The 25549-nt window shown below is 45.1% G+C and overlaps 1 protein-coding gene across 3 annotated transcripts in view; it reads left to right on the forward strand.

Moving 5' to 3' along the window:
* The window catches only part of plekha7b (pleckstrin homology domain containing, family A member 7b), a 293659-nt gene extending 273194 nt beyond the window's left edge, over positions 1–20465 (forward strand). For all 3 annotated transcript variants that reach the window (XM_078414956.1, XM_078414957.1, XM_078414959.1), the window contains 5 exons: positions 4823–4972; positions 8096–8229; positions 11320–11459; positions 14976–15063; positions 19557–20465. In XM_078414956.1, coding sequence (XP_078271082.1) covers positions 4823–4972; positions 8096–8229; positions 11320–11459; positions 14976–15058 — 507 coding nt within the window. In that variant the 3' untranslated portion in view covers positions 15059–15063; positions 19557–20465. The remainder of the gene's footprint in view (positions 1–4822; positions 4973–8095; positions 8230–11319; positions 11460–14975; positions 15064–19556) is intronic.
* Positions 20466–25549: the final 5084 nt, after the last annotated feature.

A 25549-nucleotide genomic window follows, 5' to 3' on the forward strand; every position in this document is an offset into this window, starting at 1 on the left:
AAGATTCACGACCCGAAACGTCACCCATCCATGTTCTCCAGAAATGCTGCTTGACCCGCTGAATTACTCCAGCACTTTGTGTCTTACATTATTTTTAGATATATTTTCAGAAGTGCTCTAAATATAGAAAGCCAATTCTCTGCACTTTTAACAGATTTTATATGTATGTTTCATGGTTTACCTTTCATGGTTTACCAGCATTTGAATGTGCATTTATAAATAATTTCTATAATTGTCAGAATATCTGGAGCAAAACTGTATACTGTAAGCTGCCATGTAGAAGTTGCATTATCATTGACATATTATTGTTTAAACAAAGACATGGACTGTGTGCCAATTCTTTGTAAAACACATGTGCTATTAACCAAAACAACCACGATAAAATTAAGGTGCAATTTGTATACAGGTGTGATTTATAAATTGGATTTTATGGTGGCAAGTAATAAATAAACATGGTTGTGGTACGTAGATGAGATTTTATATTTAATCATGCACTTGCAAGTAAAATGGACTTTGGTATCAAATTGAAAAAAATAAAGCTATTAATTAAGACGTTAATCTCTTTTTCATTTGGACTAGTCCTTTTCTTTATATATCTGTACATTGATGAATACTTCCACACTTTGAGGCCTGGTTCTGTGTACAATCTATTAATTTGTTAGAAATAAGGAACTGCAGATACTGGTCTACACTGAAGATAGGCACAAGGTGGTGGAGCAACTCAACGGGTCAGGCAGCATCTCTGGAGAAAAAGGACGGGTGACGTTTTGGGTCGGGATCTGAAGAGGGTCTCGACCTGAAACATCACCTATCCATGTTCTCCAGAGATGCTGCCTGACCCACTGAGTTACTCCAGCATTTTGTGTCTATTCAATTGTCCGTATTTTTGTTGCAAATTGAAAACAAGGACTCTTGGGATGAAAAAGTTGCATGTGATCTTACATTCTGGGTATTGGAAAGACGGTGAATTAATTTAACTAAATTGGATCTTTGAATCTTGTCCTTTCTCCTGGCATGAGTGACGGTGTATATTCTTCAAAACAAAGCAATGACACTTTTCTGCTTTATCTTTTCCCCTCTTTCTGACCTGTTACACTTGGTACTTGTGCATTATTTATTCAGGAGCATTTATTTCATGCAGCCAAAAGGGGATTTACAGCAACTGTGTGAACAGATGTGTCAAAATGGATTTAGTTCTACAGGTCCACCACAGATTTTCCAGCGACTGATGGTCTGGCACCTCCTTTAACCCGGACAAATTTACCAGAGTGCATTTAAAATCCCCCCCTGAAAGTCCCCCTGAAAGTGCGGTGCCTGGGCAGGATGAGGCGGCCGATCTACACCTCATCGGGACTTCCGTGGCCGATAGCGGATTGAATTTGCCCTCTGCATCCGGGGCACTGGAACTCCAGTCCGGCCAGAGCCGGCAGATCCGTTCCCATAGCCGACTTCTGAAGCCGACTTTGCTGGTCGGTGTCTCGGCCCCTCGGCGGCTAGGGCGGAATGTTCCGGTACCATTGGACTCCTCTGAGAGGCCGGACCTCTGTTGGTCCCGTAAAACGGATAATCCGGAAAGGCCCTGGATCCAAGGGTGCCGGGAAATCGGTGGTGGACCTGGAATGCTTTCTGTTAAGAATTTCATCCATCGGTTATATGAAATGGCAGAATTTCATACACAGCCATTTAGTGTCCTTGAAGAACTTCACTCATTAATGTGCATTTCTGACCATTTCTCGGTTCACATGAAGTCTTTGGGTGGCGTGGGTAACAGCTTGAGTTTCAGATCACTACAGAATGTAACTTTAACCTGTATTCACTCCAGCCTCAGGTTGAGATATAAATATAACGAGCCAATGCTTTGCTTGGCGATGTAGCATGATCTTCATGCTTTGTCCATGCATCTCAGCTTCATAGATAAGCTGCCTATTTGATGATTGAGGTGGCTTTTGCCATTTCATGACCAATTTATTTTTATTTCTCATTTTTACCTCTCCATTTCGGGAATTCTCTTAGTTTCAGCTGACATTTGCCTCATTCCAGCTTTTATTCCTGAGACAATGTAAGATATTTGGGATGTGTGCATTTGTCTGCACAGTCCATGGAGTTTGTCAGAACCAAACTACATCCTGATTAAACAATAGTCCATGGAATTGATGCCTCGGTTATCTACATGAAGAATCATTTAGCACTGCAATGGTGCCACGCATGGCGCCTTGAACTATGACTTGGAAGATGAGGTTCTTGGTTGAGGGGTAGTTGGACCAATTGATATTGCTGCCAACTCCATCACTGAAGGCACCTTGATGCCTGAATTTAAGGCAGAGATCGACAAAATTTTTTGATTAGAACGGGTGCCGAGGGTTATGGGGAGAAGGCAGGAAAATGGGATTCGGATGCAGAGATCAGCCATGGCAGAGTAGACTTGATGGGCCAAATGGCCTAATTCTACTTCGTGAACTTGTGAATAGGCTGTAATCATGAACGTTACAGATTGAGGGAAGTTCCACACACTCCCTGTGGCAAATCGTGTTGAATTGCTAAAGAGTGAATGTGGCGTTGTTTTGGTGATCTTGTCAGCCTGTAACTTGCCCTGATTGCCCTGTAGTTTCAGCTACTAATGAACTGCTCCTCCATTACCTACATATCCATGTGCCTATCCAAAAGCCTCTTAAACCCCACTATCCTATCTGCCTCCACCACCACTCCTGGAGGTGGAGGCAGGTACGATAGTGCTGTTTAAGAGGTTTCTAGATAGGCACATGGATATGTAGAGACTGGAGGGGTATGGATCATATACATGCAGATGAAATGTGTAGCAAGGAACTGCAGATGCTGGTTTCAACCAAAGATAGACACAAAAAGCTAGAGTAACTCAGCGCGTCATACAGCATCTCTGGAGAAAAGGAATGGGTGACATTTTGGGTCGAGACCCTTCTTCAGACTGAAGAAATGTCTTGACCCAAAACATCACCAATTCCTTTTCCCCAGAGATGCTGTCTGACCCGCTGAGTTACTGCAGCTTTTTGTGTCTACATACAAGCAGAAATTGGTTTAACCTGGCATCGTATTTGGCACAGACATTGTGGGCCGAGTGGCCTCTTCCTGTTCTGTGTCCCATCTGCCATCAGCCCTTGTAGCATCACTGATGGGAACAGCTTCCTTTAACTTAACTCATCTGATCCAGTCATGTTTTTGTGATACCTCTACTGGATCTAACCTCAACTTTTGCATCAAGAACTACCCAACTTCACCAGTCTAATCTGCAGTTCCTCAATCTAACAGGAATATACAGCTTTGTTTTGAATTCTCAAGTGTGTTGATGTGGAAAGATGTCTGGGCAGTCAAATGAAAGACATATATTTTCATTTGTAAAATTAAACATCGTCACTACCTTCCACAGTCTTGGGTTGTTGTAAAGTGACACCTACTGGCCAGAATCTGAAGCTGCATGCAGGCTTATCCATTGCACAAAATTCATTTGCGCTTTGAAGCAACAATTGTCATTTGGATGAAAACAACCTTTTTTTTCTCTCATAAGTGCACACGAGAGCATTTGAAGACACTGGGCCTGTACTCGCTGGAGTGTAGAAGGATGAGGGAGGACCTAATTGAAACTTACCGAATAGTGAAAGGTCTGGATAGAGTGGATGTGGAGAGGATGTTTCCACAAGTGGGAGAGTCTAGGACCAGAGGGCACAGCCTCAGAATAAAAGGACACACCTTTAGAAAGGAGATGAAGAGGAATTTCTTTAGTCAGAGGGTGGTGAATCTGTGGAATTCATTGGCACAGACGGCTGTGGAGGCCAAGTCAGTGGGTAGTTTTAAGGCAGAGATTGACAGATTCCTGATTAGTACGTGTATCAGGGGTTATGGGGAGAAGGCAGGGGAATGGGGTTGAGAGGGAGCGATAGATCAGCCATGATTGAATGGTGGAGTAGACATGTTGGGCCGAATGGCCTAGTTCTGCTCCTATAACTTATGACCTTATAATGAACCACAAGTAGTTGTTCACACACATTTGCTGATGTTTTCAAGTATCACGGATAGGGAAGGTTTAGAAGGATACAAGGATAGGAAATGTTTAGATGGAGCATCAAAGCAAAGCCGATGATGGAATCTCGAGTAAAAGATAAGATTGTAGAAGGGTCCCGACCCAAAGCATTGCCTGTCCATTCCCTTCCCTTGGGGAAGTTTGCAGAAGCGTTTTAGCAGAATGCTGCCTGGATTAGAGGGGTATTAGCTCCAGGGAGAAGCCGGACAGACTTGGATTGTTCTTTCTGGGGTGGTTGGAGGCTGAGAGGAGACTTGATAGAAGTATATAAAGTTAATAAGAAGCATGGATAGAGTAGAGAGTCAGAACATTTTTTCTCAGGGTGGAAATGTCAAAGACTAGAAGGCGTATATTTGAGGTGAGAGGGGAAAAGTTTAAAGGAGATGTGTGGGGTACATTTTTTACACAAAGGGTGGTGGGTGCCTGGAACGTGCTGCCAGGGGTGGTGGTAGAGGCAGATCTGATGGTGGTGTTAAGAAGCTTTGAGATAGTCGTGTAGATCTGCAGGGAATGGAGGGATGTGGATAATGCACAGGCAGACGAGATTAGTTTAACTTGGCATCATGGTCAGCACAGGCATTGTGGGCTGAAGGGCCTGTTCCTGTGCTGTTCTATGAGTTAATTGTCATCTGGAGCAACAATGGAACAATGAAGAGGCAGTCATTCGGTGGTTGTTTGAAGTCATCATCTTCACTCTCTACCCGCCAACTGCAGGCTAGTATTTTCTGACTATGTTGTGGTGTGTTCATTGATCGGTTTGTTTGCTTTCAGTGGAAACGTGAGCAAGACTTTGATATGCAGTTGCTGGAGAAAGCGCTGAGAGGAGAGCACAGCGGCGTTCAAGATGGATGCATAAAGTCAACGGCACTGGTGGAGGCAGATGTGGAGCCGCTCGACTACAACCTGGATCTCAGCAAAGAGGTAACCACGCTGCCTCACCCCACCTGCAAATGTCCGACCACCCGTTCCAAAGGAGAATCAGGGAAGGTCTCTGAATTCAAGTAGCATTTCTCCCAAGCTCAGGACACCTCGAAGCCCATAATAACGTTTCTCACCCTCTCAAGAGTAAGACCATTTTACTGTCATATGTCACAATACAGAACAATGAAATTGTTGCTTACAGCGGCACAACAGACATGTAAACATAGTACTCCAAAACCCATAATAACCAGCAAAAAAAACTAGCATTATGACTTGGACAGGTTGTGTGAGTGGGCGGATACATGGCAGATGCAGTTTAATGTAGATAAGTGTGAGGTTATTCACTTTGGAAGTAAGAATAGAAAGGCAGATTATTATCTGAATGGTGTCAAGTTAGGAAGAGGGGATGTTCAACGAGATCTGGGTGTCCTAGTGCATCAGTCACTGAAAGGAAGCATGCAGGTACAGCAGGCAGTGAGGAAAGCCAATGGAATGTTGGCCTTCATAACAAGAGGAGTTGAGTATAGGAGCAAAGAGGTCCTTCTACAGTTGTACCGGGCCCTGGGGAGACCGCACCTGGAGTACTGTGTGCAGTTTTGGTCTCCAAATTTGAGGAAGGATATTCTTGCTATTGAGGGCGTGCAGCGTAGGTTCACTAGGTTAATTCCCGGAATGGCGGGACTGTCGTATGTTGAAAGGCTGGAGCAATTAGGCTTGTATACACTGGAATTTAGAAGGATGAGGGGGGATCTTATTGAAACATATAAGATAATTAGGGGATTGGACACATTAGAGGCAGGAAACATGTTCCCAATGTTGGGGGAGTCCAGAACAAGGGGCCTCAGTTTAAGAATAAGGGGTAGGCCATTTAGAACGGAGATGAGGAAGAACTTTTTCAGTCAGAGAGTGGTGAAGGTGTGGAATTCTCTGCCTCAGAAGGCAGTGGAGGCCAGTTCGTTGGATGCTTTCAAGAGAGAGCTGGATAGAGCTCTTAAGGATAGCGGAGTGAGGGGGTATGGGGAGAAGGCAGGAACGGGGTACTGATTGAGAGTGATCAGCCATGATCGCATTGAATGGCGGTGCTGGCTCGAAGGGCTGAATGGCCTACTCCTGCACCTATTGTCTATTGTCTATTGTCTATTGAGAGGCATAGATAGGGTAGACAGTCAAAATCTTTTTCCAGGATAGAAAACTCAAATGCGAGAGGGCATTGCCTTAAGGTGAGAGGGGCAACGAGATCTGGGTGTCCTAGTGCATCAGTCACTGAAAGGAAGCATGCAGGTACAGCAGGCAGTGAAGGAAGCCAATGGAATGTTGGCCTTCATAACAAGAGGAGTTGAGTATAGGAGCAAAAAGGTCCTTCTACAGTTGTACAAGGCCCTAGTGAGACCGCATCTGGAGTACTGTGTGCAGTTTTGGTCTCCAAATTTGAGGAAGGATATTCTTGCTATTGAGAGGGTGCAGCGTAGGTTTACTAGGTTAATTCCCGGAATGGCGGGACTGTCGTATGTTGAAAGACTGGAGCAATTAGGCTTGTATACACTGGAATTTAGAAGGATGAGAGGGGATCTTATTGAAACATATAAGATTATTAAACGGTTGGACATGTTAGAGGCAGGAAACATGTTCCCAATGTTGGGGGAGTTCAGAACAAGGGGCCACAAGGGTTTAAGAATAAGGGGTAGGCCATTTAGAGCAGAGGTGAGGAAAAACATTTTCAGTCTGAATTGTAAATCTGTGGAATTCTCTGCCTCTAGAAGAAGGCAGTGGAGGCCAATTCTCTGAATGTTTTCAAGAGAGAGCTAGATAGAGCTCTTAAGGATAGTCAGGGGGTATGGGGAGAAGGCAGGAACGGGGTACTGCTTGAGAATGATCAGCCATGATCACATTGAATGTTGGTGCTGGCTCGAAGGGCCGAATGGCCTCCTCCTTCACCTATTGTCTATTGCAATGTTCAAAGGAGATGTGCGGGCAAGTTTTTTTACACAGAGGGTGATGGTACCTGGAACACAATGCTGGGGATGGTGGTGGAGGCAGATACCATAGTGGTGTTTGAGAGTTTTTTGGAGAGGCACGTGGATATGCAGGGAATGGAGGGATATGGGTTATGTGCAGGTAGATAACAGTTGTTCCTGGCATCATGTTCAGCACAGATAGATATGCAGTCCTGAGCCACAATCTATCTCATTGCAGATCCTTGCACTGCCTTTGATTTGACTGTACTGGTCTTTATCTTGCACTAAACATTGTTCACGTTAGTCCCTTTATCATGTATCTTTACACTGTGGACGGTTCGATTGTAATCGTGCATTGCCTTTCCGCTCTGGTTAACATGTAACAAAAAAGGTTTTCACTGTGACTTGGTACATGTGACAATAAACTAAACTCAAAGATAGTTCAGGGAAAAAGATCACGTGCAGGCAACAGAGATTAATTTAACTTGCCATCAATTACCTCCTCTGGCAGCTTGTTCCATACACCACCACCCTTTGTGTGAAATAGTTACCCCGTCGGATTCCTATTAAATCGTTTCCCCTTCACCTTGAACCTATGTCCTCTGGTCCTCGATTCCCCTACTCTGGGTTAAAGACTCTGTGCGTTTCCCCGATCTATTCTTCTCATGATTTTGTACACCTCTACAAGATCCCCCCTCATCCTCCTGCACTCCAAGGAATAGAGACCCAGCCTACTCAACCTCTCCCTGTAGCTCACACCCTCTAGTTCTAGCAACATCCTCGTAAATCTTTTCTGAACCCTTTCAAGCTTGACAATATCTTTCCTATAACATGGTGCCCAGACATGAACACGCTACTCTAAATGCGGTCTCACCAACGTCTTATACAACTGCAATATGACCTCCCAACCTCTACACAGGTGCTCCTCAGCTTCCGATGGGGTTCTGTTCCAAGAAACCCATTGGAAACCGAAAGTATCGTAAGTGGAAATGCATTGAATCCGTGCGATCACGTGGCTGTAAGCGGGCGGTGGCTCGCTACAGTCCCTGCCGTTTGCACCATCGCAAGGCGCACCATCGCAAAGGCGAACTATGGCAAGTCAACCCATGGTAACCTTGGGAGTAGCTGTACTCAATGTTATTGTTAATCTGATCCTTTCTGGTTGCAGTTGTCCAAGCCAGACATGGTCCTTATCCCAGAGCGGTACATCGATATGGAGCCTGAGGAACCCCTCTCCTACGAGGAATGTGAAGCACGACGACGCAAGGTGCAGAAAATCAAAAACATTCTCGCTAAATCAAGGTACGTCACGAAATGCACGGTTTTCATTGTTTTGTTTAGAGATACAGGCACTTCCACCGAGTCCGCACCGACCAGCAATCCCCACACATTAACACTACCCTACACAAGGGGATAATGGGGAATAAAGAAATGGCAGAGGAGTTGAATATCTTTTTTGCATCAGTCTTCGCGGTGGAAGACACCAGCAATGTGCCTGAAATTCAAGAGAGTCAGGGGGAGGAAGTTAGTGGAGTGGCTATTACTGGGGAGAAGGTGCTTGGGAAGCTGAAAGGGCTGAAGGTGGATAGGTCACCTGGGCCGGATGGACTGCACCCTAGGGTTCTGAAAGAGGTGGCTTTGGAGATTGTGGAGGCATTATTAGTGATATTTCAGGAATCACTAGAGTCAGGAGTGGTTCCAGATGATTGGGAAATTGCCAATATTACCCCGTTGTACAAGAAGGGAGCAAAGCAGAATAGTGGGAACTACAGGCCGGTTAGTCTGACTTCAGTGGTTGGTAAGAGTCCATTATAAAGGATAAGGTTACGTACTTAGTTCACAATAAAATAGGCCAAAGTCAGCATGGCTTAGTGAAGGGGAGGTCTTGCTTGACAAATTTGCTGGAATTCTTTAAAGAAGTAAATAGCAGGACAGACAAAGGAGAGTCAGTAGATGTTGTTTACTTAGATTTTCAGAAAGCATTTGATAAGGTGCTGAGGAAGATGAGAGCCCACGGTATCTAAGGGCAGGTACTGGCATGGACAGCAGGTTGGCTGGATGGCAGAAGGCAAAGTGTGACAATAAAGGGGGCTGTTTCTGGTTGGCTGCCGGTAACTAGCGGAGTTTCGCAGGAGTCGGTGCTGGGGCCGCTACTCTTCACGATGATTTGGACGAGGGGATTGAAGACTATGTGGCAAAGTTTATGGATGATTCGAAAATAGGTGGAAGGGCAGGTGGTGTAAAGAAAGTAGGAACACTGCAGCAGGACTTGGACTGATTGGGAGAGTGGGCAGAGAAGTGGCAGATAGAATATAGTGTAGCAAAGCATTTTGGTAGTAGGATTAAAGGCGTAGACTATTTTCTAAATGGGGCGAGAATCCAGAAATCAGAGGTGCAAAGGGACTTTGGAGTGTTGGTACAGGATTCCCAAAATTAATCTGCAATTAATCGGTATTAAAGAAAGCAAACACAAACACATTTATTTCAAGAGGGCTTGTATACAAAAACAGGGATGTAATGCTGAGGCTCTACAAGGTGCTGGTCAGGCCGCATTTGGAAAATTGTGAGCAATTTTGGGCCCCATATCTGAGGAAGGATGTGCTGGTCCTGGAGAGGGTCCAGAGGATGTGCTGGTCCTGGAGAGGGTCCAGAGGATGTGCTGGTCCTGGAGAGGGTCCAGAGGATGTGCTGGCCCTGGAGAGGGTCCAGAGGAGGTTTACAAGAATGATCCCAGGAATGAGTGGGTTAACCTATGATGAGCATTTGTCAGCACTGGGCCTGTGCTCACTAGAGTTCAGAAGAATGAGGGGGGACTTCATTGAAACGTACAGAATAGTGAAAGGCTTGGATAGAGTGGATGTGGAGAGGATGTTTCCACTAGTGGGAGGGTCCAGGACTAGAGGACTCAGAATTAAAGGATGTTCTTTTGGGAAGGAGATGAGGAGACATTTCTTCAGTCAGAGGGTGGTGAATCTGTGGAATTATTTGCCAGGGAGGGCTGTGGAGGCCAAGTTAATGGATATATTTAAGGCAGAGATAGATAGATTCTTGATTAGTACAGGTGTCAGAGGTTATGGGGAGAAGGCAGGAGAATGGGGTTAGGAGAAAGAGATAGATGAACTATGATTGAATGGCGGAGTAAACTTGATGGGCCGAATGGCCTCATTCTACTCCTATTCCTTATGACCTTATGACAAGGGCCAATTCTTGTACGTTTATACTAAGCCAATTAACCTACAAACTTTTACGTCTTTGGAGTGTGCGAGGAAACCAAAGTTCGCTGAGAAAGCCCACGCAGGTCAAGGGGAGAACGTGCAAACTCTGTACAGACAGCACCGAATGGGAATCCCTGACACTGTGAGGCAATAACTCTATTGCTGCGCTACCGTGCCACCCGTTGTATTTACTAATTTAAGCACTCAAAGAATTGTTTTCCTGTAAAAGAAAGCTTGAATCTAATGAACAATTTACAAGAGTGGATGGAAATCTATCAGCACTATCGGACTTCAGATACAACTCGGACTCCTGCCACCTGCAGAGGTTTTCAGATGACTGTGCAATTGTGGGCGGCATCAGTGAGGGGAGGGAAGCTGAATACAGAGGTGGTCAACGACTTTGTTGAGTGGTGTGGGCTGAATCACCCACAGCTCAACACCAACAAGACTAAGGAGTTGGTGGTGGACTTTAGGAAGAGAGGAACACCCCTGTCCCCTGTCTCCATCAATGATGTGGATGTGCAGTTTACCAGGACCTTGGAGTTTACCTGGACAGTAAACTGGACAGGTCCAGGAACAAGAAGGGACAGAGCCGGCTGTACTGTTTGAGAAGGCTCCGCTCCTTCAACGTCTGCAGTAAGATGCTGCAGATGTTCTACCTGGTGGTGGCCAGTGCCATCTTCTTCGGGCAGCAGGGTGAACGCCGCGGACGGCAACAGGATTAACAAGCTCATCAGGAAGGCTGGCTCCATCCTGGGAGCGGAGTTGTATTCATGGGAGGTGGTCTTGGAGAGGAGGATGCTCCTCAAACTGCAGAGCATCTTGGACAATACAGCTCATCCCCTCCATGATACACTGGTCAACCTGAGGAGCACCTTCAGCAACAGACTGGTCCCACCGAGATGCAGCACAGAACGCCACAGGAGATCCTTCTTCCCTGTGGCTATCAAACTGTACAACTCCTCCCCCCTCTGTCGTGGGGTAGACTGACTCCCCTCCCCTCCCCAATCTTTACACATCCCCAATCCTGGACTTTCCACTCGTCACTTTAATTTCATGGATGTTGTTGTGTTTTTGTGACTGTTGGCAGACCAATGCCCCTCCTGGGATAAACAAAGTTCTACTGCGTCGTATTGTGTTGTATTCTGAAGATGACTTCTCTTGCATTTTCTTCCAGTTTTCAGAATATGCAGACAGGGGTTAACGTCAGAGAGAGCTCAGTGGATCTGGATTCACATCTGCAGGAACAGGAGCGCATTATCACCATGTCCTATGCATTGGCATCAGAAGCATCGCAGCGCAGTAAAATGGTCGCAGGTAAACACCACCCTCCCAATATCCACACGGAACGGCAGGAAATAATACTGCTTTATTCATCTCCAGAGGACAGAGATTTGTGAAAGGGGAAAACAAATGTTCCCAATGTTGGGGGAGTCCAGAACCAGGGGCCACAGTCTTAGAATAAAGGGGAGGCCATTTAAAACTGAGGTGAGAAGGAACCTTTTCACCCAGAGAGTGTGGATTTGTGGAATTCTCTGCCACAGAGGGCAGTGGAGGCCAAATCACTGGATGGATTTAAGAGAGAGTTAGATAGAGCTCTAGGGGCTAGTGGAATCAAGGGATATGGGGAGAAGTTGGGCACAGGTTACTGATTGTGGATGATCAGACATGATCACAATGAATGGCGGTGCTGGCTCGAAGGGCCAAGTGGCCTCCCCATGCACCTATTTTCTATGTTTCTATGAAAGATTTAATAGGAATCTGAAGCGTACAGAAACATGACAATGGAATTTAGTATCATTTAATCAGAAGTTATGCATTTGGCAAGTGTAATGTTGAAGGCAAGTTGGCAAGTACTGTATATTGCTTGACAAAGCAGAATAAAAACCACAAAAAAAATTATCCTACTGCTTTGTTTATCCACATTCTTCTATTTAAAAGTCCACTGATCGACACCAACTCTCCAATATCAGATAGTCTTTCAGGTTGAGGTAAGTTTTTCACACAAAGGGCGGTGGGTGTATGGAACAAGCTGCCGGAGGAGGTAGTTGAGGCTGGGACTATCGCAATGTTTCAGAAACATTTAGACAGGGACATGGCTAAGAGAGATTGGGCCAAATGCAGACAGAGTTGGGGATGGTGCAGAACAAAACACAGCCTGCATTGAGTGGAGGTTAATTGGTTTCTGTAAATTTCCCATAGTGTGTCAGATAGAACCAGTGTTCAGGTGGTCTCTGGTCAGCATGTACTCAGTGGGCTGAAGGGCCTGTTTCCACGCTGAACGACTCTAAGATGAACTGATTCTTTGTATCACTAATAACTAAAGAACACGCCGACTTTTGTAAATTAACTAACACTCAATTACTTACCTCAACCTGAAAGACTATCTGATATTGGAGAGTTGGTGTCGATCAGTGGACTTTTAAATAGAAGAATGTGGATAAACAAAGCAGTAGGATAAAAACAATTGTGGTTTTTATTCTGCTTTGTCAAGTAATATACAGTACTTGCCAACTTGCCTTCAACATTACACTTGCCAAATGCATAACTTCTGATTAAATGATACTAAATTCCATTGTCATGTTTCTGTATGCTGTAAAGTTCTGCCAGCATCTTGCTTTGGACCACAGTCATAAACTGCACAATGTTCGTGAAGAATGTGGCAGACAGTCTTGTGCATTGCCACCCTCGCTCGGCTAACCTGCATTCATTTCCCTCTCTTTCCACGTTTCTGACCAGATGCAATCCCGTTTGCTACCCATCCTTAATTTCACTGCTCTTAAAACTTCTGCAAAGCTTTCCTCCGTATAACTTTGAAGTCTTTGAAGTATTTTTGAAAGGCTTCACTCTGTTGCCATTTATAACTTCTTCAAAGGATTCTTTCAGGACTCGGAGCACAATCCTCCTTTCTGAGATCTTGCAGACTTGGGTAGGTTTCTCTTCATCCTGATATTCATTAATGATATCCCAAATTAAAGATTTCAAGCTTTTTCTTTGCTATATTAGTCCCTAACTGAGCACTTTGGCAAGGGATTTTTTATTTTTATGGTGCAGTTGAAAATGGCAATTTAAATTCTTTCTTTCAAACTTTGCCATTTTATCCGTGCTAATTTTGGCCATTTGTACAACAGAACTAGTTGCAAAGTGATCCTGAGAAAAAGAGATTCCTCTTCAGCCGCATTGGGTCACAGCCCCTGTGTTAATTGCTCACATAGTTCATTTAGAGCTCTGGGGTGTGTGCAGAGCAGAGGGATCTAGGAGCACAGGTGCATGGTTCCTTGCAGGTCGAGTCGCAGGTAGATAAGGTGGTCAAAAAGGCTTTTGGCACATTGGCCTTCATCAGTCAAAGTATTGAGTATAGAAGTTGGGAGGTCATGTTGCAGTTGTATAAGATATTGGTGAGACCGCATTTAGAGTATTGTGTTCAGTTTTTGGCACCGTTAAGGAAAGATATTGTCAAGCTGGAAAGGGTTGAGAGAACTGGTTTGTAGGTTAATTGGCTTTGGTAAAATTGTAAGTTGTGTGTTGGATAGTGCTAGTGTACGGGGTGTGTAGGAGAGTGTGTCCTAGTGTGTTGTTGTTGTTATTCCCAGGATGGAAATAACAAATACGAGAGGGCACAGCTTTAAGGTGAGAGGGACAAAGCTTAAAGGAGATGTGCGGGGGCAAATTGTTTTACATAGAGGGTGGTCAGTGCCTGGAACGCGCTGCCAAGGTTGAGACAGATATGATAGTAGCGTTTAAGAGGCATTTGGACAGGCACATGGATATGCAGGGAAAGGAGGGATATGGATTATGTGCAGGCAGAGCCAGGAGATTTGGTCTTGGCATCATGGTCGGCAGGGGCAATGTGGGCCGAAGGGCCTGTTCCTGTGCTGTATTAGTATCCAGATCTGATGGTAATTGAAGTGATAGTGTAAGAAAATAACTGCAGATGCTGGTACAAATCAAAGGTATTTATTCACAAAATGCTGGAGTAACTCAGCAGGTCAGGCAGCATCTCAGGAGAGAAGGAATGGGTGACGTTTCGGGTCGAGACCCTTCTTCAGACAGAAGAAGGGTCTCGACCCGAAACGTCGCCCATTCCTTCTCTAATTGAAGTGATGATGAGTCTGAAGAAGGGACTCGACCTGAAATGCCACCTATTCCTTTTCTCCAGAGATGCTGCCTGACCTGCTGAATTACTCCAGCACTTTGTGTCTATCTAATAGTAGTTGAAACTGTAGATACTCCTTGACTTACGATGGGGTTAAGTTCCGATAAACCCATCGTAAATCGGAAATATCATAAGTCGAAAATGCATTTAATACACCTAACCTACTGAACATCATAGCCACCTAACCTACTGAACATCATAGCCACCTAACCTACCCAACATCATAGCCGAGCCTAGCCTAACTTAAACGTGCCCAGAACACTTATATTAGCCTACAGTTGGGCAAAATCGTTTAACACAAAGCCTATTTTATAATAAAGTGTTGAATATCTCACGTAATTTATTGTGAACATTTTCGGTGCCTCAGGTATAACGTCTTCCTCTGCCAATAAACGCTGGCAACACAGTATACTGTCGAGTATGGGTTGTTTACACTCGTGATGGCGTGGCTGACTGGGAGTTTCGGCTCGCTGCCGTTGCCCGGCATCATGAGAGAGCATTGTACGGTTTCTACTGAATGTGTATTGCACTTGCACCATCGTACGTCGAAGCATCATATGTCGAGGAGCGTCTGTATATTCTCTGGCTGAGATTGTATCACTGTCGTTGTCTTGTTGCTAACAATGTTGTCTTTAACAATTTGTTGTGCTTGTGTCTCTGTGTCTGATCCCTTCCAGCGCATCAGCAGCTCCATGCATCATCCACACCTTCCCCTCCACACTCCCCACTAAGCAATGGATTCCACTACACCTTTGTCTGAGCAAAGTAAGAACTAACAACTTTTAATCTCCTAACTTGTAATTATTATTATCACAACCAGAATTTTTGTACTAACTCAGTAATGCCTTCAATTTAATGTTGATGTTTAACCTACAAGAGCTGCTGCCTCTCAGCGCCAGAGACCCAGGTTCCATCCTGACTTTGGCTGCTGCCTGTGTGTGGAGTTTGCACCTTCTCCCTGTGACCACGTGGGTTTTCTCCGGGTGCTCCGGTTTCCACCCAAATCCATAAGACAGACGGGTTTGGAGTTCATTGGCCCTCTATAAACTGCCCCCCAGTGTGCAGGGAGTGGATGAGAAAGTGGGATAACATGGAACTAGTGTGAAAGGGTGATCGATGGTCGGCGTGGACTCGATGTGTCGAAGGGCCTGTTTCCACGTAGTATCTCTAAAATACCCGTTTGGCCATCGAGTTGTTGACACAGGTCCGCTCTAGATGGCTCCATCGTGAACGTGGCCATGGATTGAGAGAGGTGAACTATCTGGTGAATCTTTGTGAGCTATTGTCTTGCTGGCCACCCATTGGCACTGACCACAAACTGATGGTCTTTACATTAGTGGCTTTTAAAACTGCTTCTGAGTTTGCATTTTATAACCCAGGCCATGAAAAGGAATTATATTGAGATGAGCACCCGGAGGATACCCACACGTGTCACAGTGAGAACGTGCAAACTCCACACTGAAAGCACCCAGTGCGCAGTCGCCTGATGGTTTCAGGGAAGAAGCTATTCTTGAACCTGGAGGTCACGGTTTTCAGGCTTCTGGATGGGGTGGGGGTGAAATGAGAGCAACTGGAGATCCCTTGGTGGTGGGGAGGTCAGTACTTGGGAGGTCAGCACAATGAGTTCTTCCCAGCATCTTAGGGACCAATCATTGCAGTGGAAAGGGAAATTTAAAGTATTCACAATATCGACCTTTAATTGAAACATGAGATAAAAGGGCAATGAAAGTCATAGCTTTATAAAGTGATACAGTGTGGAAACAGGCCCTTCAGCCCAACTTGCCCACACCGCCCAACACTTCTCATCTACAGTAGTCCCACCTACCAGCTTTTGGCCCATATCCCTCCAGACCCGTCCTATCCATGTACCTGTCTAAATGTTTCTTAAATGTTGCAATAGTCCCAGCCTCTATTACCTCTTCCGGCAGCTTATTTCATACACCCACCACCTTTTGCGTGAAAAAGCTACCCCTCAGATTACTATTAAATTGTTTCCCTCTCACCTTAAACAATATATAAGGCCTGTGGTTCTTGATTCCGCTACTCTGAGCAAGAGACTGTGCATTTACCTGATGTTTTGTACGTTGAATGATTGTACGTCTCTCTTGTTAACTTGGAGTGCCATCTGGTGATTGTGAAGCAAAATAACATTCCAATAAACCTCTTATGGGGAAAGATTTGTTTGAATGCAACTGGACAAATTCTGACTTTTAAAGTGTCCACAAGCAAAGCTGTGAAATCCAGAATATCATCGAGTCGTCCAGCATGGAAACAGGCCCTTCGGCCCAACGCCCATGGTGACCAAAATGCCCTATCGATGCATGTCCTACCTGCTTGCCTGCTTTAGGTCCAAACACCTCTAAACCTGTCCTATCCATGTACCTGTCTAAACGTTGTAGCAAATTCCCAATCTCTGTGTCAGTTCCAGCTAGCAAGTTGTACGTACAAGCCAGAAACAACACAGAAATCAGATCTGTGTCACAGTGAACTTGAGCTTAGAGTCATAGAGTATTACAGCATGGAAACAGGCCGTTCGGCCCAACTCATCAAGCCGACCAGTGGTCGGCATGGGCAAGTTGGGTTGAAGGGCCTGTTTACACGCTGTATGACTATGACCAAGATGCCCCATTTACACTAGTCCCACCTGTCTGCATTTGGCCCATATGCCTATAAATCTGTCCTATCCATGTACCTGTCCAAGTGTCTTTTAAAGGCAGTGATAGTACCTGCCTCAACTAGCTTCTCCGGCAGCTCGTTCCATACACCCACCACCCTTTGTGTTATAAAGTTGCCGTTCAGGTTCCTACTAAATCGTTCCCCTCTCATCTTAAACCTGTGTCCTCTGGTTGATACAACAATCGTGCAACAGCTTGGAAATGGTTTCTGGTCCGAGTCAGGTCAACTTTATTGAGTATGTTTCTTGAACGGTGAGGTGGAGGTACAATGAAAATCCTGCTTACAGCACCATCACAGGCACTAGAACGCTGACAAATAGGAACAACTCACACGTAAATTACACACAAGATTTTTGACAGAAAGAAGCCTGCGGGAAAAAAATGAGACATAAATAAGAAATAAGTCCATGGTCGTACAAGATGTGGTTCGCTGTGTTACTCCAGCACTTTGTGTCTGTCTTTGGGATAAACCAGCACTTTGTGTCTGTCTTTGGGATAAACCAGCACTTTGTGTCGGTCTTTGGGATAAACCAGCATCTGAAGCTCCTTGTATCCACTAAATGGTCGGTTGTGTTCCGTTGCTGGGGTAGGATTGGAGTTGTGCAGGTCGGTTCTGGAACCTGATGGCTGTAGGGAAGTAGCTGCTCCTGAACCTGGTGGTGTGGGACTTCAGGGTTCTGTAGTGGGATAACTTAGAACTAGTGTGAACGGGTGATCGATTGTCGACATGGACTCGATGGGTCGAAGGACCTGTTTCCATGCGTTCCTTCAATCAAATCCAATCAATCTCTACCGTGCAGCCTTACAGCGAATGCAGCACCATCGACCCGGGTTCGATCCTGACTACGGGTGCTGTCTGTACGGAGTTTGTACGTTCTCCCTGTGACCTGTGTGGGTTTTCTCCGAGATCTTCGGTTTCCTCCCACACTCCAAAGACGAACAGGTTTGTAGGTTAATTGGCTTGGTAAATGTAAAAATTGTCCCAAGTGTGTGTTAATGTGCGGGGATCGCTGGTCGGCGCGGACCCGGTGGGCCGAAGGGGCCGTTTCCGCGCTGTATCTCTAAACTAAACTAAACTAAACTAAATCGATCAATCAATGTACTTCCTGTACAGAGGTTCTTGTGCAAACTGATCATTAGAAATTGCTTTATGTTAATGTTTTTCATCAGAGTGTAAAATCACAACAGATTTGCATTAATAAAAAATATTATATGGTTTGCAATAAGTGGCTGTAAGGCAAAAATAAGACTTGTGTGTGTATACTTTTTAACTTTAATTTAAATGTTGGTATGCACTTAAAAATTAAAATCAGAAGGATGATTGTATAACATTGGCCTTATATATTGTTGTTCAGGAATGGTAAAAGAGAAAGGTGCCCCAGTGACACAAGGAACTGCAGAGTCCTGATCAAAATGTAAAGTGCTGGAGGAATTCAGCAGGTCAGGCAGCATTCGTGAAGGAAATGGACATGCCATGGAGGGGGAGTAGTGAGAGAATCTGAAGAAGGGACCCAACTGGAAACGTCGCCTGTCCATTCCTTCCACAGATGCTGCCTGACCCATCGACCTCCTCCAGCACTTTGTGTTCTGCTGGTACGTACAAGTAATCGATGGTCAGCGTGGACACAATGAGTTTAATGTAGATAAGTGTGAGGTTATTCACTTTGGAAGTAAGAATAGAAAGGCAGATTATTATCTGAATGGTGTCAAGTTAGGAAGAGGGGATGTTCAACGAGATCTGGGTGTCCTAGTGCATCAGTCACTGAAAGGAAGCATGCAGGTACAGCAGGCAGTGAAGAAAGCCAATGGAATGTTGGCCTTCGTAACAAGAGGAGTTGAGTATAGGAGCAAAGAGGTCCTTCTACAGTTGTACCGGGCCCTGGTGAGACCGCACCTGGAGTACTGTGTGCAGTTTTGGTCTCCAAATTTGAGGAAGGATATTCTTGCTATTGAGGGCGTGCAGCGTAGGTTCACTAGGTTAATTCCCGGAATGGCGGGACTGTCGTATGTTTAAAGGCTGGAGCAATTAGGCTTGTATACACTGGAATTTAGAAGGATGAGGGGGGATCTTATTGAAACATATAAGATAATTAGGGGATTGGACACATTAGAGGCAGGAAACATGTTCCCAATGTTGGGGGAGTCCAGAACAAAGGGCCACAGTTTAAGAATAAGGGGTAGGCCATTTAGAACGGAGATGAGGAAGAACTTTTTCAGTCAGAGAGTGGTGAAGGTGTGGAATTCTCTGCCTCAGAAGGCAGTGGAGGCCAGTTCGTTGGATGCTTTCAAGAGAGAGCTGGATAGAGCTCTTAAGGATAGCGGAGTGAGGGGGTATGGGGAGAAGGCAGGAACGGGGTACTGATTGAGAGTGATCAGCCATGATCGCATTGAATGGTGGTGCTGGCTCGAAGGGCTGAATGGCCTACTCCTGCACCTATTGTCTATTGTCTATAATGGGCCGACCGGCCTGTTTCTGTGCTGTATCTTTCAATCAAATGACTCCCCCACCCCTGTTTTTGTAATGGTCTAAATGTTTTAAGTGAATAACAAGATGAAACTTAATTCCTTCTCTTTCTAAATTAGCCAAAACCCTGGCTGAACACGAATACTGAAAGGCCGCGCGCATGGAACAAGGAAGAATGTGGACACACCTGCAGAGCTGATCTGATGAACAGCCACAAGTCATTCCGGTTCATCTGCACCAGCTGACCAGCCAGAAAATGGAAGTCATTTTGTCGACAAGGCTTTTTGTACGGAAACAAAAGAGAGACAATATTTTCATTAAGAGGCATTATAATCGAGATAGTATTGACACTGAATTATGGAGTGGTTATTTAATTGGGAAGCTATTTTTCTAAAAAGTTAAAACATTTATGGAAGTGGGAGACTCACATTGCAAACTAAAGTTTTACTCAGCACAGCACAGACGTGTGCAGTAGGATTAATTTTTTTAAGCATATATATATATAAATTATATATATATATATATATATATATATATAGTATTGCACATTTAAAACTGTATATGACAGGCACACATACACTGGCAAGCACACACACCACCGAAAGTTGATTTGCTACTTTTTAGAGCAATGATATGCAATTATTCAGAAGAGTTTTGCAGTGGTAGTGAAATGTGTTTCCTTTTCTTAGTTTTCAGTTCCAATGTTTTACAGTATTTTAACAATGACGACAAATTCCTTCAAAGGGCAAACGCCCAGCCCCTCATGTAATTTACATTAAAGCTCCTGTCTATTTTTGAATTTAAAATCAAAATGCGATGTTCCTACCATTTTTGGATCGATTTTAAAAATAAATGTATTTTGTCTGAATCAAGCACTGCCAGCTGCATGATCTTGTCTTTGCCAAAACCAAATAGATGCTATGGTGCTTTCCACAGACACTTGCAGAGTGAAAAGCACAGCAGAAAAGGGGGAACAAAAAGATTATTTTGCAAAATGGAGTGTAGAAACAATTTTGAGATCTGTGGAAAAGTATTGAATAATGTAAATATGAATTAAAAAATTCAACTAACAATACTGTTTCATGTCATAAGAGCCAATTATTATATGTTGGTGTAGAATATATTTAACAGAATGTTTCAACTGGTGCAGTGCCACATAGAGTTGAAGGTCTCCAGGTCTGTCACACATTTCTTAATGGAGTCGTGGAATTGCGGAGTCTTGTGGGGACGTACGATGGTGTCCCTTTGAATGTTCTTCCCAGATCAGATACAATCACTCTACACATTTTAAAATCTCTCTTCTACCTGCAAGTATTGGACCATTTCAAAATGTTCTAAACCCCTCTGCTTTAAACTTTAGCGATACAGCGTGGAACTGGGCTCTTTGGCCCACCGAGTCCGTGCCAACCAACAATCACCCTGTACACTAGCACTAAATATGTTAAGAGAAAAAGAGTAGCAAAGTCAAATGTGGGTCCCTTGAAAGCAGACACGGGTGAAATTATTATGGGTAACAAGGAAATGGCAGAAGAGTTGAACAGGTATTTCGGATCTGTCTTCACTAAGGAAGACACAAACAATCTCCCAGATGTACTGGAGGACAGAGGACCTAGGGGGGTAGAGGAACTGAAAGAAATTTTCATTAGGCGAGAAATAGTATTGGGTAGACTAATGGGACTGAAGGATGATAAATCCCCTGGGCCTGATGGTCTGCATCCCAGGGTCCTCAGGGAGGTGGCTCAAGAAATAGTGGACACATTGGTGATCATTTTCCAATGTTCGATAGATTCAGGATCAGTTCCTGTGGATTGGAGGATAGCTAATGTTATCCCACTTTTCAAGAAACGAGCGAGAGAGAGAAAACGGGGAATTACAGACCAGTTAGCCTGACATCGGTGGTGGGAAAGATGCTGGAGTCAATTATTAAAGAGGTAATAACGGTGCATTTGGATAGCAGTAAAAGGATAAGTCCAAGTCAGCATGGATTTATGAAAGGGAAATCATGCTTGACTAATCTTCTGGAATTTTTTGAGGACATGACAAATACAATGGATGAAGGGGAGCCAGTGGATGTAGTGTATCTAAACTTTCAGAAAGCCTTTGATAAGGTCCCACACGGGAGATTGGAGACTAAAATTAGAGCACATGGTATTGGGGGTAGGGTGTTGACATGGATAGAAAATTGGTTGGCAGACAGGAAGCAAAGAGTAGGAATAAACGGGTCCTTTTCAGAATGGCAGGCAGTGGCGAGTGGAGTGCCGCAAGGCTCGGTGTTGGGGCCGCAACTGTTTACCATATATATTAAAGATTTGGAAGAGGGAATTAGAAGCAACACTAGCAAGTTTGCAGATGACACAAAGCTGGGTGGCAGTGTAAAGTGTGAAGAGGATGTTAGGGTTGCAGGGTGACCTGGACAGGTTGAGTGAGTGGGCAGATGCTTGGCAGATGCAGTATAATATAGATAAATGTGAGGTTAGCCACTTTGGCGGCAGAAACAAGGAGGCAGATTATAATCTCAATGGAGTTAGGTTAGCTAAGGGGGAGGTGCAGCGAGACCTGGGTGTCCTTGTACACCAGTCACTGAAAGTTGGCGTGCAGGTACAGCAGGCAGTGAAGAAAGCTAATGGAATGTTTGCCTTCGTAACAAGAGGATTTCAGTATAGGAGTAAAGTGGTTCTGCAGTTGTTTAGGGCCCTGCTAAGACCACATCTGGAGTATTGTGTACAGTTTTGGTCTCCTAATTTAAGAAAGGACATCCTTGTAATTGAGGCAGTGCAGCGTAGGTTCATGAGACTGATCCCTGGGATGGCGGGACTGACATATGAGGAAAGATTGAAAAGACTAGGCTTGTATTCACTGGAGTTTAGAAGGATGAGAGGGGATCTTATAGAAACATATAAAATTATAAGAGGACTGGACAAGCTAGATGCAGGAAAAATGTTCCCAATGTTGGGCGAGTCCAGAACCAGGGGCCACAGTCTTAGAATAAAGGGGAGGCCATTTAAAACTGAGGTGAAAAAAAACGTTTTCACCCAGAGAGTTGTGAATTTGTGGAATTCCCTGCCACAGAGGGCAGTGGAAGCCAAATCACTGGATGGATTTAAGAGAGAGTTAGATAGAGCACTGGGGGCTAGTGGAATCAAGAAATATGGGGAGAAGGCAGGCACGGGTTATTGATTGGGGACGATCAGCCATGATCACAATGAATGGTGGTGCTGGCTCGAATGGCCTCCTCCTGCACCTATTTTTTTAAGTTTCTATGTTTCACTATCCTACACACTAGGGACAATTTACAATTTTACCGAAGCCAATAAACTTACAAACCTGCACGTCTTTGGAGTGTGGGTGGAAAACGGAGCACCTGGAGGAAACCCACATGGTCACAGGGAGAACGTACAAACTCCGTACAGACAGCACCCGTAGTGAGGACCGAACCTGGGTCTCTGGCGCTGTGAAGCAGCAACTTTACCGCTGTGCCACCGTACTGCCTACTACTATTGGTCCATCTATTGTACTTGAATTTGACTTGATTGTATTTATGTATCGTATTATCTGATCTGTTTCGACAGCATGCCAAATACAGCTTTTTACTGACACTAATAAACCTAACTCCTCGCAGAATTAGCGCCCTGAGCCCAACTCGTCCATACCGACCAACATGCCCCATCTAAGGTTGTCCCATCTGCCCGTGTTTTGTCCATTTCACCTTAAACCTTTCCTATGTACCTGTCCAAATGTCTTTGAAATGGTGTTATTCTACCTGCCTCACCTGCTTCCTCTGGTTGCTCTTTCCAGATACCCGCCACCATTTGTGTGAAAAAGTTGCCCCTTAAATTCCTGTTAAATCTTTCCCCTTTAACCTTAAAACTATGCCCTCTCGTTCTTGATTCTCCTCTCCCGGGGGGGTAAAAGACCCCAAGATCGACACAAAAAGCTGGAGTAACTCAGCGGGTCAGACAGCATCTCTGGAGAAAAGGAATAGGTGGCGTTTCGGGTCGAGACCTTTCTTCAGACTCTGACTTCTTCAGGTCTGAAGAAGGGTCGTGATCCGAAACGTCACCCATTCCTTCTCTCCAGAGATGCTGTCTGACCCGCTGAGTTACTCCAGCTTTTTGTGTCTATTTTCGGTTTAAACCAACATCTGCAGGTTCTTCCTACAGTCATTCATCCCATCTAATCCCCTCATGATTCTGAAGGATCACTCCTCAGCCTTCTGTGCTACAAGAAATATAACCCTACAATAAAGTCCGAAACTCTTATCTGAGAAGACTGCTTTACATTTTGCCTTTCAAGTAATGGAACTTACAACAGGTTATTTGCATTTGGATCGCTACTGTGACATGGAGTGAAGGTCTCTCTGTGGGGATGTGGTTGTATAGTCTTTGACAATTTGTGTTGAGACCTATATATGACGGATGGTCACTTCAAATATCACAGTGGCAGTCTACCCCAACAAGAGCAGTTTCTTTTGGACAAGGAATACAAAATCATGAGGAATAGATCGGGTAGATGCACTGTCTCTTGCCCAGAGTGGGGGAATCTAGGACCAGAGGACATAGGTTCAAGGTGAAGGGAAAAGATTTAATAGGAATCCGAAGGGTAACATTTTCACACAGAGGGTGGTGGGCGTATGGAATAAGCTGCCAGAGGAGGTAGTTGAGGCTGGGACTATCCCATCGTTTAAGAAACAATTGGACAGGTACATGGATAGGACAGATTTGGAGGGATATGAACCAAACGCAGGCAAATGGGACTAGGGTAGCTGGGACATTGTTGGCCGGAGTGGGCAAGTTGGGCTGAAGGGCCTGTTTCCACACTGTATTCATCTATGACTCTATGCCTCTATAAGGTACGTAAATAATGTGATGGGTAATTAATTGGTTAAAAGTTTAGTTTAGAGATACAGTGCGGAAACCAGCCATTCAGGAATCACTAATACACTAGTTCTACATGCCAGGGATATTTTCTTGCAGAACCCAATTGACCTATAAACCTTTGGGATGTGGGATGAAACCGGAGCACCCAGAGAAAACCCACACAGTCACAGGGAGAACGTACAAACCACCCATTGTCAGGATCGACCCCGGGTCTCTGGCGCCGTAAGGCAGCAACATTACCGCTGCACCACCGTGCTGTTACATATGAAGGACAATCACCTGAAAGTATAGTAGTTAGCAATGGAAATGCCATCAAAGCAACATTCTCAACAGCCTCTTACAGAGGAGATGTCAAAGACTTAAGGGCTAGCTTTAAGTTGACAGGGTCAAAGTTAGGGTTGCCAACTTCCTCACTCCCAAATACGGGACAAGGTGACGTCACCGCCCCGCGGCCCACGTGACCTCACCCAGCCAACGGCCACGTGCTCCCGCTCCACCAATGGCAACCTCCATTAGGCGGCACCAAGACCTACACTGTCCGGTGTAGGAAAAAAACTGCAGATGTTGGTTAAAATCAAAGGTAGACACACAATGCTGGAGTAACTCAGCGGGTCAGGCAGCATCTCGGGAGAGAAGGGATGGGTGACGTTTCGGGTCGAGACCCTTCTTCAGACTCGATTCTTCAGGGTGGCCTTGGATTGAGAGTCGGGTTGTCGACTTTCTCACTCCTAAATAAGGGACAAAGGGTGACCTCATCTAGCCAACGGCCGTGTGCTTCCGCTCCACCAATGGCGGCCGCTCGGGCCGGGAGGCGGGTTGCTACACAGCTTCTGTTAGGCGGCGCCCGGGCCTACACTGCCCGGGACTGCTGCGGCCCCCGGGCTACAGTGTCCGGGCCTACAGCGCCGTCCGGGCCTAATACGGGACAAGGGCGGTCCCATACGGGACAAACCAATTTACCCAAAATACGGGATGTCCTGGCTAATATGGGACAGTTGGCAACCCTAATTGAGAGAGATGGGGTGTCAAGGATTACGGGCAGAAGGCAGGAGAATGGGGTTGAGAGAGAAAGATGGATCAGCCATGATTGAATGACAGAGTAGACTTGATGGGCCAAATGGTCTAATTCCTGCTCCTAGAACCTATGAACTTCTGAAGTGAGCAGTCTGGAGTCTGGTGAATCTTTCTGAGCTGTTGTCTTTGTGACCACCCATTGGCACTGACCACAAATTGAC

This window comes from Rhinoraja longicauda, chromosome 18 (genome assembly GCF_053455715.1).
Source record: "Rhinoraja longicauda isolate Sanriku21f chromosome 18, sRhiLon1.1, whole genome shotgun sequence".
In the NCBI taxonomy this organism is placed as follows: Eukaryota; Metazoa; Chordata; class Chondrichthyes; order Rajiformes; family Arhynchobatidae; genus Rhinoraja; species Rhinoraja longicauda.